Consider the following 18,982-nt stretch of genomic DNA (forward strand, 5'->3'; position numbering starts at 1 on the left):
ATTGACAGGAGAGCACATGGCACAAGGAAACACATGACAAGCCATGTGCTCACAACAAACAGGACTAGAACACAAAACGAGACATGAACACGCAGCTAGTGAAAACTCATAAGCCACGTGTTCACACAAAACATAACATGAAAGCACACAGCCAGTGAAAAACTAGCTGTGTGCTACACCGCACAAGACAAGAAAAAACACACGCAGACAGAAGAGTGCGCGGCTCGAGCGAACTCGAAACCGCGCGCGCTCACGTGACAAGACAGAGCGCACGAGAACGAGCGAAAGCTCATTCCGTGCGCTCACAAAAGAAAACAAACACGCGGAGCATTGATGTCCGAATCCCGACACAGAACCGAAACCTAACTAGACAGACGTGTCGGGATCCAAACACCATGCCCCGCACATATAACAAGGCACGTAGACAAGTGAGTGCACGGCCCGAGCGCGCTCGGAACCGCACACTCACACAGAGACGAGACAAAACAGGGAGTGTCAGAGCTCTGTCACAAAACCAAGAAATTAACTAGACCGAAGTGACAGAACCCTGACATAGGGTTGGGAATCTTTTGATTCAATGATTGGATTCAAATCGATTCTTTGGGTCACGATTTGTTTCAAAAGAGGCGGTACTTTTGAAATTGGGAATTCTCTTTTGAATCAAATTTCAATTTGATATATGCATAGAATCGATTTAAAATCTCTGATCAAATCTAAAATCAAATCTATGCATATATCTAAATTAAATTTTATTCAAAATCGAGAATTGAACAGAAGAGAAATGATCAGCAGCTACTGTTATTTAGTTTAAATTATACACACCTCATATCTGCGTTAATTTAATCTAACCCGCTGCCGCTCAGCGTTCACATTCGCCTCTCACGGCGTGAGCTCACGCATGTCTTTTTCATCATTAAAATTAGTAAGCATAAAGTCGACAGACATATACGAAAGGAACTGACTATCGTAAGCATTGTAAGCCTAATTGATCGTAGAGACCATTGGTGGTAATTGCTCTATAATCAATTTAAGGTTACAATACTTTGGGGAAACGCAGCCCTGGTCAGTGGCCGATTGTTTGGAGTCAGAGATATAGAATACGGGCCATTGCCTTCTCAATATTTATTACTTTAGCTTCTGATACAGGACATGTTCATTCTCTTTTATAGAGTATTTGTTCGTTACCACAGAAAACCGCTTGCGTGTCCATGTTGAACGTGTTTCTTATAAGTAAAAACTAAAGTAGCCTACCTAAGCTATTTTCTGTGCTACAAACTAGTGTTTACAATTATGACAAATTCAATACATCAAAATATCAAGAAGCATAACAACAAGCTTTTTTGTACAGCTAGAAATAACTATAAGCGGATGATACCGGAAGCCAGACACATTTCATTTATAAATGGCCGTGCCACTCTTCCGTGAAAAATAAGGTGGATACCATAGGAAAAACAAATTCTCCTAAAAAGGTGTTGATAATGTGAGTTAGGTTTTTTCTATTATTAGTTGTATTTTTTGCCTCTGATTGATTTGTGCTTATCATTCCTTGCAGGATTATCAGAAGTGTTGTCACTCTTCTACCACTTGACACCATCACTACCCTCCTCACCTGGCCTTCATCCTCACCTGTCTTGCTTTCTTTCTAAGTTTCTTTTTTACCTGTTCAGGATCATTTTTGCATGAATTGAAATACATGAATTCTTCACTGATCTTAATTATTAAATATATATTGTTCATTAGTCTTCTTTTAAAGAGATTGTTATTGTTGTATTATATTACATTATTATTATTACTAATGTATTGTTTAAAAAATACACAATAAACCTTGTTGTGCAGTTAAAGCTTCAATTGTTCTTTTTTCTATTTCCCATTAACAGTTAAAATAATATTCCTACAGATTTTCTACATATTCTACAGGTAACACAGTAGCCCTATAAAAGTAAATAAAATAACATTTCATAACTGTATAATACTATACAGTATTATTAAAAATCAACGGTGTAATACTGTGTTTTAACGTGGTAAAAAATTACAGTAAAATAATGTATTTAATTTTACAGTATGCTTAACAGTACTGTATTTAGTGTTACAGTAATTTTACTGTTGAATGAAATACAGCATCTACTGGATAATTGTTGCCAGTAAGTTACTGTTAATTTGACAATAAATTTTTTACAGTGAAGTTATTATATTTTTTGATTAAAGATTACTAAAACAAGCATTTTTGGAATAACATGAATCGTTCACATTATGACCGGGAATGTTCAGTATGAAAGTAAATAGGGTTCATTTTCATTACTTTAATATGGTACTATACATGTGTGTTATTTATAGTGCAAGCAACAAGCCTGTCAATTTTACACATTATGTAATAAAGTTCTTTGCTGTCTCTCTATCCACAAAAAGCTCATTAGCCTAAAAAGAATGGAAGGACCTCTGTTGTACTCTCATAAACATGTGTGCATATTTTTGAACAGGAGGGGGCAGACTTTACAAGATAATGAGGGATCCATGGCTGTGATTGGCTGTTTTTTCCTGTGCGGGAAATTGCAAGGGGGTGAGGGGGTGGGGCTGCCTTTCTGGAGGAGGAGGAGGAGGAGGAGGAGGAGGAGGAAGAGGAGGAGGAGGAGAAGGAGTTGGAGGAGACCATATGACTGCTTGTATGTGAGTAAGCAGCCACACACATGCTGGTTGGCATGGACACACGACAACCAAATGGAAAAGAAAAATTCTAAAGGATTCCGCTCTCTTCCAGTCCATAATCAGGTAAGGAAAATAAATTGACAAAGAAAGAGAAAGGGAGAGAAACAGAGAGAAAGAGACACTGGGTGTTTGCAGACTGATAAATGCGAGTGTAATCTCAACAGACAGGTGGATAGGTACATGCTTTGTGTGCTTGTGTAAAGGTCTGTTCACATGTGCATGATGCAGAACATTTTATGTGATCAATTGCACACACATGAAAGATGCAAAATATGCAGCGTTCAGGAGCGTGTGTAATGTCTCCACTACATATCACATATATGTTTAATTGCTAACAAGCTTGTGAGTCTTCAATAACAGATCGGACTGTATTTGTGTGCAATAAAGTGCATGCATGCCTATGTCTGCTTGCAGGTCTTCTCTGTGGCTTTGCTGCTCCTGATGGTATCATGGTAACAGATCACAGCATTGTTAGAGCTCTCCTCCTGCTAGTCTGCTGTGCTGTCCTCTGCTCCTCTTTAGGTAAGTGTCTCTGACCTTGGCTCAATGCCCCACCTTCATGCCATCTGTGCCTGGATGAAATCTCACAAAGCCTGTCATGTCCATAATTCAACCCAAAATTTAAAGAAAGAAACTATCATTTATATATAAAATATAGACAATTTCTAAAATAAATTTCATAGAATATTATCTTAGGACCATTAGGAGAAGAAAAACATTGGCCTTACTTTTTATTTATAATAAAAAATTGTTACAAGTGTGCTGATATCTCGGAACACTACTGTTCTAGTCTTACTATAGTAAATCTAGGGTAGGCAATTTCGCAGAGGCTAGCAATAGCAAGCTAGCTTTGAAAGCATGAGATCCCACCCTCCCTTCAGAGCATCTCTAAAGCCACGCCTCCTTTAAACCTCCTTGGTTACAACACTTCAAAATATACACGCATTCTTCGAATAACCCACTTTAAAGTACGCTTTACAGAATTAAACATGAAAAACAGTGTCAGTGTCTCTTTCTTTTATAATTACAACTTTAAATTCTACTATAAAGTAGCTATCAAGTTGGTCATGTTTTTAATCGTGGACGTCTGACCTCGATGGACCGAAAGTTGATCTAATTTAATTTGCCGATATAAAGTGATGCCATGGATGACAGTGATCTCTGGCTGGCGTGATTGGCCAGAATTGATTATTCCAGAGCAACTTTAATAATATAATATAATATAATATAATATAATATAATATAATATAATATAATATAATATAATATAATATAATATAATATAATATAATATAATATAATATAATTTTATTTTGGGATAAAATGTGACCTGTGATTCAGTCGCTTGTCCATCACATCACATCTCTTCATCCAATTATTATTTCCAACAGCTCTCTCGCTCTGTGACCCTCTCTGTGATAGAGGTTCTCAGTGTCACTGATAAGATTACACTCCAAAATGGATTGTCTCCTGCTCTGTGTTAGTCAGTGAGGGGCTTGACAATCAGGACTAGACAGAGATGAAGACTTGTATGTTTATAGTATAAAATATCAGGTGCCACAAAACTGTAAAGAATGTGGCATGTTAAATAAGAAGTCACAAAGGCCACAGATAATCCAACTTTTGGATTTAGTTGATTTCAAAATGTTGTGTTATGCAAATTAGCTGAGAATAAGTTATTTGTGAATTGAAGGCCAAACTGATGATTTTAATGCACACACAGTGCACGTCAGAGATGTTATATTAGGCTGCAGGGCTCATAGCTTTAGTAAAAACACTGTAGAAAGTGAAAATATAGGAAGGTATCTGACCCTTCAATTACTTTTGTTTGTGTAACCTGATCTAGTCATGTTGATTTAGTCATATTTTATAAAGTAATTCAGTTACCACTTAGATTGTAGAACTGACCACCTAAAGCCTTGAATAATTATGCTTGTAGTGCATATGGGATACACGATTAATTGAGCATTGCAATTGCATTTTAATTAGTAATGGTCAATTCAGTTTATGAATATGTTGCAAAAATATTTTATTCTAAGATAAAATAGTAAAAAACACAACTATGTTCTTTAAGGATGTACATAAACAGAGTTTAGAGCAGAGATCAGATTCTGCCTGCAGTGATTCAGAGTGTTTTAATAAGTCATGGTTCACATGTTCACCCACACTGATTATCACTTTATGAGTTTGTTCAGGTCAGCTGTAACAGTGTGACCTGAGGATTAATGCATTTTTTAATTAGTCTTATATTGATCAAGGGAGAATAGAACCACAGATATTGATCAGTGGCAAAACAAGCTGAAACTGGAATACCATCTGTGGTTGTCTATGAAATTACAGATTTATAAGGACAGAAACAGAGCTTTGGGGCAGAGATAAAATTGTAAAATCCAGTCAATATCTAAATATGGAGCTGAATAATCGGCACAGATATGCATCAATCATTGTAAGGTATTTGGGTCTTTTTTTCATGATAAATGCAGCACCAATGGTCATCAGACAGAATTCTCATTTTAGACAGAAATGAGAAAAATGACACTTGCAGTGTTTTATGGCTTCTGGGTCAAAACATTCCCTTGAGTCTCAGTGAGGCTAGACGATTTATTCGGTCTTATATTACATCCAGCTTTAGACGTCCAAAAAAATTAATTCCAGCAGGCTACCAAATATTATATACGGTTTAGATTTAAAACAGCCCGGTGAGTGTAGTATACTTATACTATATACTATATATATATATAGTAATGTGAAAAAAGCCAGCAGATTAAACGTAGATATGAATATGGTGTTATTAGTTTATTAACATGCTTATGGTAAACTAGTTTGGCATCAAATGTACTTCAATTATGCACATGAAGGGCATTTGTCTGATGCATAGAATTACTGCAAATTTAAAACATTTTAAATCAGTCCCGTTTGAACTTCCATTTTAGTTAGGATGCTTCCTTTGGATACAACTTCCTATGTTAAGCAGTAGACAGCTCACTAGGTTTTGAGTAGCTTGATATTCCACTTTGAAGAATATCCCTCGCACCAGTGATGGTAACACAACCCAGATCATCTAAACCAGTTTCACATTCAGAGATTCATAAATCTCCATTCATAACTCTATCTGCCCTCACAGACAAGAACACATGTTTCGCAAACCATGTTTCCCTTAGTGACTAAGACTTTGGAGGCCTTGAGAGGCAAATCTGATCAGGATATAGGCATGATAGCAGCAGCTGCTGGAGATCCAATAACAATGCCAAATGAGCTTCATTCGAGTTCATCAAGTATACACTGCACATTAAAACAAGTCATTTTTAAAGCAGCTTTGAAAGGCTCAAGGTCTGATATTCACTGATATCCCATAATTCCAGTAAGAATTAATTCTATTGGACTGAATTTGTATATGATGCTAAAAGGTGCAGGTGCAAGCTTGTTACAAAGCCTATGTGAGATGTTCATTGTGAGATCAATTATGTTCATTGACAAAGTGTCAACCAAATTGTCACACCTTCTATAAGCCTGTGTGGTCTTTGAATCTGAGACTGTTGCTATCTAATTACTGTTGTTTAGTGTCCCAGTACCTCCTGATTGAATGGAAGAGAGATTAACATGAAGTTGTTGTTTTCTTTTAGGGCCTCCTGTGCTGTCTTCCTATGCCAAGACAGAAGACAAGTTGTTTAAACATCTCTTCAGCAACTACCAGAAATGGGTGAGACCAGTGGAGGATCTAAATGGAACGGTACAGGTGAAATTTGGTCTGGCAATCTCCCAGCTGGTGGATGTGGTGAGAATTAGTCCTTCTGAAATAGCATTCTCCTCCTTTAGGCAAAATGTTACCTTACAATAAAGATTACATTTTAAAATATATGCATTGATTAGGCAATTCTCTATTATTCAAATAGTTCAGGAATTTATTTATTGTTAACCTTTATGTTCTGTTTGGAGTCAGTAGCAAAAAGAGTTAGATTAACTGGGGTTACTAAATAATCCATAATATCTGTCATGTACAACATTGGGGTATCTGGGACATAAAGAACATAAAAATCAATCTCAGCAGAACATGAAGGCACATAGAATAACACAGATATAATATCAGATTTTTTGTTGGTTAGGATGAGAAGAACCAGCTGATGACGACCAATGTGTGGATAAAACAGGTAAAGCAGGACTTAATAACCCAATGAGGTTTATCTGATTAATATGAAATATACTTTTTCTTTATTTTGCCTTCATATTGTCTGCATTTTGATAGTAGTTAACATTTTGATAGATTCAATTTTAACTATGGCCAATGTGTCCAATTGCTTTCTTTACGGTTTTATTTGGTGATCAGCTTTGCAGATAAATCAATGTCTCTCTGCATTCAGGAGTGGACAGACATGAAGCTCCGATGGAATCCGGATCATTACCTGGGCATCACTTCCATTAGAGTTCCCTCAGACTCCATCTGGAGACCCGACATCGTGCTCTATGACAAGTACGTGTATGAGTCCGAAAGGAAACCAGAGAGGGACTGAACAGTATGTTTAACATTTCTGTTAGAGCCATAAATAACTTAAAAAGTCTAATAATATTTTTTTTCTTTTAATACACACATATTTTTAATGTTTATACTGTGACTTTAGTGAATTTCATACAGTTATAATCCTCCCCGTTTTGTCTAGGGGTAGGAGAGGATGTAAAAATTATTGGAAATAATAAAAATAAATAATATAATGAAAAAGATGGACAGTCACTTCAATCCCCTGATCCAGAAAAGAAGCAGAACAACAAAATTGGAAGCACTTTATTTTACAGTCCTGTTTCACATAAACATACTATGTACTTATTGTGGAAATGAGACTAACTGGGTAATATCCCAAAATTAAACAAATAACACTTAATTTTATTTAAATCAAACTCAAAGGTAACAAAAAACACAGTCTTATCTCACTTCCTGTCTAACATAAACATTGGCAAATTTCAAATTCAAAGAAAATGGCACCCTCTTCCAACAGCTTCCGAATTCATAATTAAAAAAAGTATTCACATAAAACTGAGAGTAGAAGAAAATAACAATATTCACATAAAGGAAGAGCACACTCAGCGTCCCCCATGCTCACTGTAGCAGTTACACATCAATAACAAAAATGGAAAAGGTAGGACCGCACTCTGGTCGTACACGTTTACACAAAAGAGAATTCACTAATTCATATACCTGTTGTCACGTTTTGGTTTTGTTTCATGTTCTTCTTTCATGTCTGTCATGTTATCCCTGTTCTAGTCATGTGATCCTGCCATGTGTTCTGTGTTGTCATTGGTTCATTGTTTCATTGGTCACAGGTGTCCCTTGTGTAGTCATTAGTCTTGTGTATTTAAGCCCTCATATTTGCCATGTGTCTTTGTTAATTATTGTTTCCTGTTTGGTAAGCGTCCATATGTCCATATGTCCATATGTCCATGCTAGGGATGGGGAAATGAAGACTCATGAATCACTGAGGCTTTCCCCTGACTGTTCCGGGAAAAGATTCAAAGCTTCGAGAGTGTCGAGAACAGCGCCATCTGGTGTCTATTTAAAATAAAGGCCATCTGGTGTCTATTCATGCTTGCAGAGCCTGAGCTTCTTCACGTCATGCCTGCTGAACCTGAGCTTCTTCACGTCATGCCTGCTGAGCCTGAGCTTCTTCACGTCATGCCTGCTGAACCTGAGCTTCTTCACGTCATGCCTGCTGAACCTGAGCTTCTTCACGTCATGCTTGCCGAGCCGGAGCTTCTTCACGTCATGCTTGCCGAGCCTGAGCTTCTTCACGTCATGCTTGCAGAGCCTGAGCTTCTTCACGTCATGCTTGCCGAGCCTGAGCTTCTTCACGTCATGCTTGCTGGACCTGAGCTTCTTCATGTCATGCTTGCAGAGCCTGAGCTTCTTCACGTCATGCCTGCTGAACCTGAGCTTCTTCACGTCATGCCTGCTGAGCCTGAGCTTCTTCACGTCATGCCTGCTGAACCTGAGCTTCTTCACGTCATGCCTGCTGAACCTGAGCTTCTTCACGTCATGCTTGCCGAGCCTGAGCTTCTTCACGTCATGCCTGCTGAACCTGAGCTTCTTCACGTCATGCCTGCTGAACCTGAGCTTCTTCACGTCATGCTTGCCGAGCCGGAGCTTCTTCACGTCATGCTTGCCGAGCCTGAGCTTCTTCACGTCATGCTTGCAGAGCCTGAGCTTCTTCACGTCATGCTTGCCGAGCCTGAGCTTCTTCACGTCATGCTTGCTGGACCTGAGCTTCTTCATGTCATGCTTGCAGAGCCTGAGCTTCTTCACGTCATGCCTGCTGAACCTGAGCTTCTTCACGTCATGCCTGCTGAGCCTGAGCTTCTTCACGTCATGCCTGCTGAACCTGAGCTTCTTCACGTCATGCCTGCTGAACCTGAGCTTCTTCACGTCATGCTTGCCGAGCCGGAGCTTCTTCACGTCATGCTTGCCGAGCCTGAGCTTCTTCACGTCATGCTTGCAGAGCCTGAGCTTCTTCACGTCATGCTTGCCGAGCCTGAGCTTCTTCACGTCATGCTTGCCGGACCTGAGCTTCTTCATGTCACGCTTGCAGAGCCTGAGCTTCTTCACGTCATGCCTGCTGAGCCTGAGCTTCTTCACGTCATGCCTGCTGAACCTGAGCTTCTTCACGTCATGCCTGCTGAACCTGAGCTTCTTCACGTCATGCCTGCTGAACCTGAGCTTCTTCACGTCATGCCTGCTGAACCTGAGCTTCTTCACGTCATGCTTGCCGGACCTGAGCTTCTTCACGTCATGCCTGCTGAGCCTGAGCTTCTTCACGTCATGCCTGCCGAGCCTGAGCTTCTTCACGTCATGCCTGCCGAGCCTGAGCTTCTTCACGTCATGCTTGCCGAGCCTGAGCTTCTTCACGTCATGCTTGCAGAGCCTGAGCTTCTTCACGTCATGCTTGCCGAGCCTGAGCTTCTTCACGTCATGCTTGCCGGACCTGAGCTTCTTCATGTCATGCTTGCAGAGCCTGAGCTTCTTCACGTCATGCTTGCCGAGCCTGAGCTTCTTCACGTCATGCTTGCCGAGCCTGAGCTTCTTCACGTCATGCTTGCAGAGCCTGAGCTTCTTCACGTCATGCTTGCCGAGCCTGAGCTTCTTCACGTCATGCTTGCCGGACCTGAGCTTCTTCATGTCATGCTTGCAGAGCCTGAGCTTCTTCACGTCATGCTTGCCGAGCCGGAGCTTCTTCACGTCATTGCTTGCCGAGCCTGAGCTTCTTCACGTCATGCCTGCCAAGCCAGGTGTCCCTTGTTAGTAGTCTTGTGTTTTTAAGCCCTCATGTTTGCCATGTGTCTTTAAGTATTGTTTCCTGTAACCACTGTTTGGTAAGCGTCATGTCCATGTTCATGTTTTTGAGTTCATGCCACACCATGCTTTTGTTTTCTGTTTGATCACGTTTTTGTGAATAAACTGCACTTGGGCTCTCAACAAGCTCACCTTCAGTGGACTTACTTTACACTTGTACACTCTCAGCTAGAACTCAATTAGCAGCCTGCGAGAGAGAGAGAGAGAGAGAGAGAGAGAGAGAAGAGCAAGCACACAACACGTCCAATAAGGAAGTATTACACTCCCCAGATCACGCACATATAACAATACGTCCACAGGACGTTTTTTTTATCTGAAGAAAACGGAAGGGGTTTGGTACAAGACCGTGGAATTTGTTAAAATCATATTTCATTTAAAGCTTGATCTTATGTGTAAAAAGTTCTTAAGATTGATTTCTGAAAATCAACCGGAATTGTTACATTATGAGTTTATGGACCCCGGTGGAAATGGAGAATGGAAAAGACCCCATTATAAAGTCTATAGGTCAATATTAATGTTTCCAACTGAAATGTGAAACTTTTTTTTTAATCTCAAATGATTTAATTCTCACTAAATTTGGACACTGTATCTCATTACTGAATGATTCTCACCTGCAGTGCAGATGGTAATTTCGAGGCCACAGTGACAAAAGCAGTGGTGAGATATGATGGCACTATCTCCTGGACCCCTCCTGCCAACTATAAATCTGCCTGCACCATCGATGTGACATTTTTCCCCTTTGACCTTCAAAACTGCTCCATGAAGTTTGGCTCCTGGACCTACGATGGTTCCCAAGTATGTTTTTTATCTATTATTAGAGGCATTAAAACTAGTGTTTGCTTGTTGAAAGGAATAGTTAACCCAAAAATGAATTCTGAAAATTATTTACTTTTTAAAAACCTTTATTTATTATTTATGTCAGTTCATAGTGACTATTAAAAGTAGCTAATATGACTCGTGTTTTTTATTCCATGTCTTCTGACGCCATTATGATAGTTTCTGTGTTTAACATTTGGATATTCATATAACAACTGCATAATATTCATTTTTTAAGGTGGACATTCTCCTTGAGGATGTACAAGTGGACAAACGTGACTATTTTGACAACGGTGAATGGGAGATTGTGACGGCCACAGGTAGCCGGGGTTTGAGAAGCGATGGGACATGTTTCTATCCATCCATCACCTACTCCTTTATTATCCGACGTCTCCCACTTTTCTACACACTCTTCCTCATCATTCCCTGCATTGGATTGTCTTTCCTGACCGTGCTGGTGTTTTATCTCCCATCTAATGGAGGAGAGAAAATCTCCCTCTGCACGTCTGTCCTCGTCTCCCTTACTGTCTTCCTTCTGGTGATAGAAGAGATCATCCCTTCCTCCTCAAAGGTGGTAGTTTTTGTAAGAATTCAAAGCTATGTTTTTTCTTTTAACAGAAAGCTTTTATCATTTCATTTTTGTCTTTCTATTTTTAATGCAATTTTTGATGTTTTGTTTTATGTACCTTTAAATTACTAGATTGTATCAATGAATAATATATTTAAGCACAAACCTCACATTATTTCAACCTAAATTCAAAATAATTATTTAATACATGCATAAACCAGCTCAAATTAGCTCAAACATCTCACATAGGGTCAATTTGGGTGTCTCTGACGACCTCTATATAACATGATATTTCATGACTCTTGCCATTAGATGACCTCATAGCAATATATGGAGCAAATTAGTAGTTCTGCTGGGTGCTAAAGTCAGTTCTTGAGTTTATCTCTTCAGTATGCATTCAGATACACATGTAGACATTATAAAATAATTTTTGGTAAAGTCTTTGCATTTATAGTTTTAATTTTGAGCATTCTTTTTAGGGTTTTCTATGTATGCTATTACTGAAGCATTTTTCGCATTCCATTTGTTCCTAAGGGGGTTGAATTGACCCTCAAGGGAAGGATTTGTTACTTTTTTTTTATTACAACAATCCGAATCTGAATCCAGTCATTTTTTGTGTGTATTCGTGGTTCAAGTGCGACAAAAGTCCTTAAGTCTTGGACCCCTCCAATGAACACTCAACCACAATTTTTCGGGTCAAAGTGACACGAGGGAAGGATTAAAACATCTAAAATGTTAGGTGGGTCCCTAGGACTGGAGTTGAAACGGTATTATGGTATTAAATTACCATACATAACATTTTATATTATTACAATTTTTTTTTTTTTTTTTAAACGCATATTGAGATCATTTCCAATGATTTTTATGTTTACTTTCATTTCTTTCATTCTCATTCTTAAATAGCTCTGCAATTGTCAAATGACTTATGTTTTCTGCTATGTTGTTTTCTGTCCCAGGTGATTCCTCTCATTGGAGAATATTTGGTTTTCACTATGATCTTTGTGACCCTTTCCATTGTCATCACCGTCTTTGCCATTAACATCCATCATCGCTCCTCATCTACTCATCACAGCATGGCGCCCTGGGTCCGCCGTATCTTTCTGCACCACCTGCCTAAACTGCTGTGCATGCGCAGCCATGTGGACCGCTACGCCACCACCGCAGTGAGGCAGAGAGTAGACAGGACTGGAAGAGGAGGGCTGGGGTATGAGAAGAGTTTAGGCCATGATACCACTCTGCTCAGTGCAGAACACAGTCTGCGGGCAGCCTTAGAATCTATACACTACATCACGCTTCATGTCGTGAAGGAGAATGAAGTCAGAGAGGTAAGAGTCTCACTTAAGACTCCCAGGCATGATGTGATTTTTGTGAGTTTTGAGTTCTAATGAATTCTAATGTAATGCCTCTTTTTAGGTTGTTCAGGACTGGAAGTTTGTGGCTCGGGTCCTGGACCGGGTTTTCCTGTGGGCATTTCTCTTAGTATCACTGCTTGGCTCTGCTCTCCTTTTTATCCCTGTCATCTATAAATGGGCCAATATCATTGTTCCCAGCTATGCTGGAAGTACCAGCTAAAACACATGAATGTATACAATTACTAAATCTTTTGCTTGGATAAAGTTTTTGCATTATTGTTACATTTATTATTGTAGTCTTCAAAACATCTATGCAACTTCGAGCGCTGTCATTAATTTTGTAACATGCTGCATCACATTTATTGTTATATGCTGATTTCATTACAATAAAATTTACAATAAAAAAATAGTTATTGTTCATTGTGACAATTTATAATTGTTTCCTTCTGAGATAGATTACTCATCTTGAACTCAAGGGCGTGTAATTTATTTATTTATTTAATTAAATGCTCTCTGGTATGAGAATGCTCCTCCCCCATCATCTGCTACATAGCAATATTAAGCAGCTAAGCAAATTTTTTTTTGGGGGGGGGGGGGTGTGATGTTAGCTTAAAGCTTAACCAAAATAGCCTAGCCCTTACCCTTAAATGAATTTTTTGTCTTTTTCAGGGTTTTTTAAAAAATCATTTTGCCTGTTATTGTCAACTACATAAATTTGGGCAAATGTGTGATTATTATATATTTTTTTGGAATATTGGAATTTATTGGAAATTTTTTTTGGACGCAAAATAGTTACACTTACGACCTTAAAAGGCTAAATGAATGGCTTACCTTTCACATTTTCCCACGATGATCGTGAGCTGAGTCATCTACTCAGTTCTCGCGCATGCGTCTTGGCGCTCTCGTGAACTCACGTCAGAGGCCCACACAGAAGAAAATGAATAGTTGAATAAAGTCGTTATTATTGTTCTGTTTTTTTTGCGCACAAAAAGCATTCTCGTCGCTTGATAAACTTAAGGTTGAGCCACTGTAGTCACTTGGACTATTTTAACAATGTTTTTACTAACTTTTCTGGACCGGCAGAAATAAATTGCCTAAGCCTATGAAGGAGTGAGACAGCTCTCAGATTTCATCAAAAATATATTAATTTGTGTTCTGAAGATGAACGAAAGTCTTATGGAGTTGGAACAACATGAGGGTGAGTAATTACTGACACAATTTTCATTTTTGGGTGAACTAACCCTAAAAATGTCCCCATTGAAACCCATTCAAATGTATATTTTAATCCCAGGGCCATTTAGCTATACAATTATGTTGACTATGTTAATAGGCTTTCATTTTGTTGGCAAGGCTTCAGAATTAATATAAAACATTTTTTTTTACAAGACGTCACTATTTTCTCAGGTTTGGCCGATAAAGCAAATACTCGCTTTTTTCCCTGTTTTCTGCATCTGTGAATTATAGAGCCAATTGGATAAATTACACAGCTATAATTGTGTGGGTGTGTTTGTATATGGATGTCAGAGTGTGGTTTGTATGTAGGCTATGTACTAAAAAATGGTGTGTGTGTGTGTGTGTGCACGAAATATATGAGAGAGAGAAATTATACTGTACTGCAAATCATAAAACCAACCACTGTGTATCAGTGGAGCTTTGCTGGGATCAAATGGAGAAAGTTTGGTACTGTGCCCAAACCAAATAATATGTAAGCTTATTTTTTTTTAGATATCAAGCTCAAATTTGGAAAACAACTTGTTTAGATGAATGGCTTTGATTTTGTTACGTTTTAAGCAGAGATGAAGAGAGGTGAGAATCCAGTTGCATACTGGTTCCACTGTATGCAACAAAAAATGGCTTACTGAGAAAAATCCCGGTCCTTCCTATTGCCAGATCATCCCTGCCACAGTAAAAAAAACTATCTTCTTTATTAACACACACTCACATAATTGTATATTTTGAATAGTATGCTGAATGGACTTATTTAGATGAATTTTGCTCAGCTTCTGCCTTTAATAATTCATTTTGTAGCAAGATTAGTGATTCAGGGAAGAAGGAGGTGGGAACCAGCAAATGATCAACATACTTTAATATCAAAATAAACAAACACAAAACAAAAGTAAAGCGGCAGCTCCTCACAGACAGCTGCCATACAAACATAAAAAAACACAATGTAAATAGTCCAAACCTGGTCCTCTCCCCAAAGCCACTAGAGGACAAGCCTGCATCCTTTAGTCAAAAAAGCGTAACGGCTAATGCTAACGCTGCAGCTGTGTCGGTACGCAGGTGAACAGAGGCCTTTTTTTTTTTTAAATGGATCTCAATGGAGGAAGAGGCACTACACTAAATAAACCGCTTTTGTAAGGAAATAGCTTATCATTTAATGAATCGACTGCCTGTATTCTAATCTTCAACATGTTTTACACTAAATGAAGTTTTATTAACTAAGTTCGGGAGGAGCACGTTCAGATAATTAACACGAGTGGATAGCACTCAGCAATCCATGATAAGAGGGTATATATAAACTCAGCAGTCTTACCTCGATCCATTGACAGTTTGCAGCATCCCCCCACCACCCCTTCTCCACACTTCTAGTTCTAAACACTTACATGCGGGGGGAGTACTCTGGGTTCGGGCTGAATTCTGAGCTCGGAGCCCTCCCTCCGGACAGCACGCCAAATACGCATTAAATCTTACTCCCTCAAAATGATATGTAAGTGTGAACTCGTGAAACAATACTTTTGTTGTGAACGATATGTAGATGTTACAATGATAAAAAGGTTATTTTATAAGAGAAGGCAGAGAAGGGAATCTCGTGACAGGTAGGACTAATTTACGCCATTACCATAGTATTTAATAGCAATATTGAGTGAAATTGTATATTGTCAAAAGAAAGTAAAAAATACAGATGTTTTCTTTCTTTTGCTTTCAGGTTTTACCAGTTATGACAAGACTTGAATTGTAATGACTTATAACAGCATGTATGCATATGACGCTGGTATTTAGCATTTTAATGAATAAAGAGAAAATAAATAATTTAATTATAGTGTATAAACTGCTGTGTGCCTAATGATAGTGATGTAGTACTCGAGTCCCGTCTCGGACTCGAGACCGATTTCTGCTTTCTCGGACTCGTCTCGGACTTGTTCCTTCAAAGACTCGGGCTTGACTCGTTCTCGACCCTTCAAAGACTCGGTCTTGACTCGTTCTCGACCCTTCAAAGACTCGGTCTTGACTCGGACTCGACCCTTCAAAGACTCGGGCTTGACTCGTTCTCGACCCTTCAAAGACTCGGTCTTGACTCGGACTCGACCCTTCAAAGACTCGGTCTTGACTCGGACTCGACCCTTCAAAGACTCGGGCTTGACTCGTTCTCGACCCTTCAAAGACTCGGTCTTGACTCGGACTCGACCCTTCAAAGACTCGGTCTTGACTCGGACTCGACCCTTCAAAGACTTGGTCTTGACTCGTTCTCGACCCTTCAAAGACTCGGGCTTGACTCGTTCTCGACCCTTCAAAGACTCGGTCTTGACTCGGACTCGACCCTTCAAAGACTCGGTCTTGACTCGGACTCGACCCTTCAAAGACTCGGTCTTGACTCGGACTCGACCCTTCAAAGACTCGGTCTTGACTCGGACTCGACCCTTCAAAGACTCGGTCTTGACTCGGACTCGACCCTTCAAAGACTCGGTCTTGACTCGGACTCGACCCTTCAAAGACTCGGGCTTGACTCGTTCTCGACCCTTCAAAGACTCGGTCTTGACTCGGACTCGACCCTTCAAAGACTCGGTCTTGACTCGGACTCGACCCTTCAAAGACTTGGTCTTGACTCGTTCTCGACCCTTCAAAGACTCGGGCTTGACTCGTTCTCGACCCTTCAAAGACTCGGTCTTGACTCGGACTCGGCATAGGCGGTCTCGTCCCCATCACTAGTCCACTAGAATACATACCACTATACATTTTTTATTTGCTCTGCATGTTCTAACTATGATTAAAAAAGTCAGGGTGGGCTTAACATGTTGATGACAGAGCAGCACTGTTGAAGCAGTTTAGAAAAATAGGCAGAAGATGATGCATGTGGTAGGGATTTTTTTAATGATAGTAAAAGCATAGTCCATATTAAGACGTTAAGACTGCTCCTCTAAACAATTCCCAATCTAGCTTAGTCTGTAGGCCTAACTGTTGATTATTAACTGGGGTGACATTAAATCATGAATATGAAAACTGACATGTTTTTATGGTCTTGGTCTCGACTCCTAAAGACTCGGTCTCGACTCGGACTTGCTTCCTCAAAGACTCGGTCTTGACTCGGACTCGACTGTATTTGAAAACCAACGGACTCGGTCTCGACCCTTCAAAGACTCGGTCTCGACTCGGACTTGCTTCCTCAAAGACTCGGTCTTGACTCGGACTCGACTGTATTTGAAAACCAACGGACTCGGTCTCGACTCGGACTCGACCCTTCAAAGACTCGGTCTTGACTCGGACTCGGCATAGGCGGTCTCGTCCCCATCACTACCTAATGATGATGATATAATGCTGAATAATAATGAATGATGGTAAAAAAGTTTGCAGTGACTAGTACTTTGCAGCTAATAGAGATATTCACGCTCTTTTTCCGCAGGTAAGCACATTCCACAAACATTGCAGTCCAGCTATACATTTACTAGTGATATAATACCAAATATAGAACATTTATTCACAAGACCAACGCACTAATCCACAAGAAACTAGCCGTTTCTCAATATGCGTTCTTGTCTGTACTTGTGTTCTTGTGGACTTGTGAAACGTCATCAGTCGCTGCCCAAGTACTGTTCCAATTCAAAGTTCACATCTAGCCAAGTCCAGTTCAAATCCCCGGATGTGTTCTTGATCCGCCCCTTTTACCGAGGATGCATCGAGAGGTGACTTGTGCGGACTTGAGACAGCCAGGTATCCCAGAATGCATTTCACACCAACCAGCAAGCGTCAATAACAGAAGAGAAACCCCGCGTAATTTAAAAATACTGCTGTTATTGTGTCACGAAATGTAGTTTTAAGATTATTTCAGGCGAGAATGTAGTTTTTTAAAGCTCAAATCGTTGGTTTATTTATAAAGATAGCGCCTATTTGAAAATTTGATCTGACGGTTTCGGAGTTGTGAGATCCAGGCAATCGGACGCTCGGCGCTCATGTACCCCGCCGAGAACAGCCTTTCCTCGGCTAGAGCAGCTGACGTTTTGCCGCTGGCTCGGATGTCTCTTGTCTAGTGGTTTAACATGAGATATAAATCGTCTTGTGTATATCTAACGGGCGATTTATTTATGTATTTATTTTATTTGTCTCATTAATCTATAATTTGTTCCCTGGCTAAACGTTTTGGTTGAGGGCAAAGTGAAGTTTCATAGCTTTATATTTAGTCTATTTATCTTTTAGAGATTTATTTATCTAGCTTCTTATACCTTTTAGGCTACTTATACTTTTATAATGGCTATTATTGATCATTAAAACTGTCATTTAACAAAAAAGGTTATGTCATTGATTGTATATATAAAAAACATAAAATATTTTATTATAGGCCTACATGTTGCCTACATTCTCTTCACTGTATGTATATATAATAAAATAAAATGACACAACCCTGTCTCTTTTTGCTAAATGTCAGTTTTAATGATCAATATTATAATGTTTTTTTATGTATCATATTTATAAAATAAAAACAAAAAGAGTCAGGGTTGTGTCTTATATTTTGTGTTGTTATACATGTATGCAGTGAAGATAATCAATTGCGTTGCCTGAACCACATTTGTGTGACCATTAATAGATTTTTTTAAATGAAAATGAAAAGAGGCAGAGTAGTGGTTTATAACATATTTTGTTTTATTTGTAGCCTAAATATATATAAAGAGATAACCGGATTAGCCAGAGTGAGCTGAGTGACGCTATCAAGTACGCCGCTGTTCCATTTGAAGAATAACCGGACTTGCGTCCTCCCGTCCTCGGGAGTTCGTTCTCCTGAGTCGAACTTGGCAAGTCCAAACTACCAAGGACGCAAGTCCGAAGTTTGCATACTTGGTATTGAGAAACGGCTACTGATTAACGTAAAACTGTAACTGACTGTAACTGACTGGCATAAAACTTTGAACTGCGGGCACTGACGTCACTGCCATTACACGATAGGATGAGGTGCCTCACGTGATCCAAGTTAGCCGTTACGCTTTCTCCAATGGTAAG

General features: G+C 39.4%; 1 protein-coding gene across 1 annotated transcript; it reads left to right on the plus strand.

Annotated features, from left to right (window-relative positions):
- The first annotated feature begins 2,638 nt into the window (after positions 1-2,638).
- Positions 2,639-13,145, plus strand: chrna5 (cholinergic receptor, nicotinic, alpha 5). The gene is made up of 9 exons (XM_084409787.1): positions 2,639-2,766; positions 3,118-3,225; positions 6,327-6,478; positions 6,807-6,851; positions 7,062-7,171; positions 10,654-10,831; positions 11,091-11,423; positions 12,377-12,745; positions 12,834-13,145. The coding sequence occupies exons 2-9, from the start codon at positions 3,153-3,155 to the stop codon at positions 12,990-12,992; spliced, it is 1,419 nt and encodes a 472-aa protein (XP_084265913.1). The 5' UTR covers positions 2,639-2,766; positions 3,118-3,152; the 3' UTR covers positions 12,993-13,145.
- Positions 13,146-18,982: the final 5,837 nt, after the last annotated feature.

This window comes from Rutilus rutilus, assembly GCF_951802725.1.
Source record: "Rutilus rutilus genome assembly, chromosome: 5".
In the NCBI taxonomy this organism is placed as follows: Eukaryota; Metazoa; Chordata; class Actinopteri; order Cypriniformes; family Leuciscidae; genus Rutilus; species Rutilus rutilus.

Bases quoted from the DNA above. Each gene is read 5' to 3' on its own strand.
- chrna5 (XM_084409787.1), top strand. From the start codon at position 3,153: ATGGTAACAGATCACAGCATTGTTAGAGCTCTCCTCCTGCTAGTCTGC. The intron at 6,479-6,806 runs GTGAGAATTAGT...TTTGTTGGTTAG, and splicing joins TCTCCCAGCTGGTGGATGTG to GATGAGAAGAACCAGCTGAT. The intron at 12,746-12,833 runs GTAAGAGTCTCA...GCCTCTTTTTAG, and splicing joins AGGAGAATGAAGTCAGAGAG to GTTGTTCAGGACTGGAAGTT.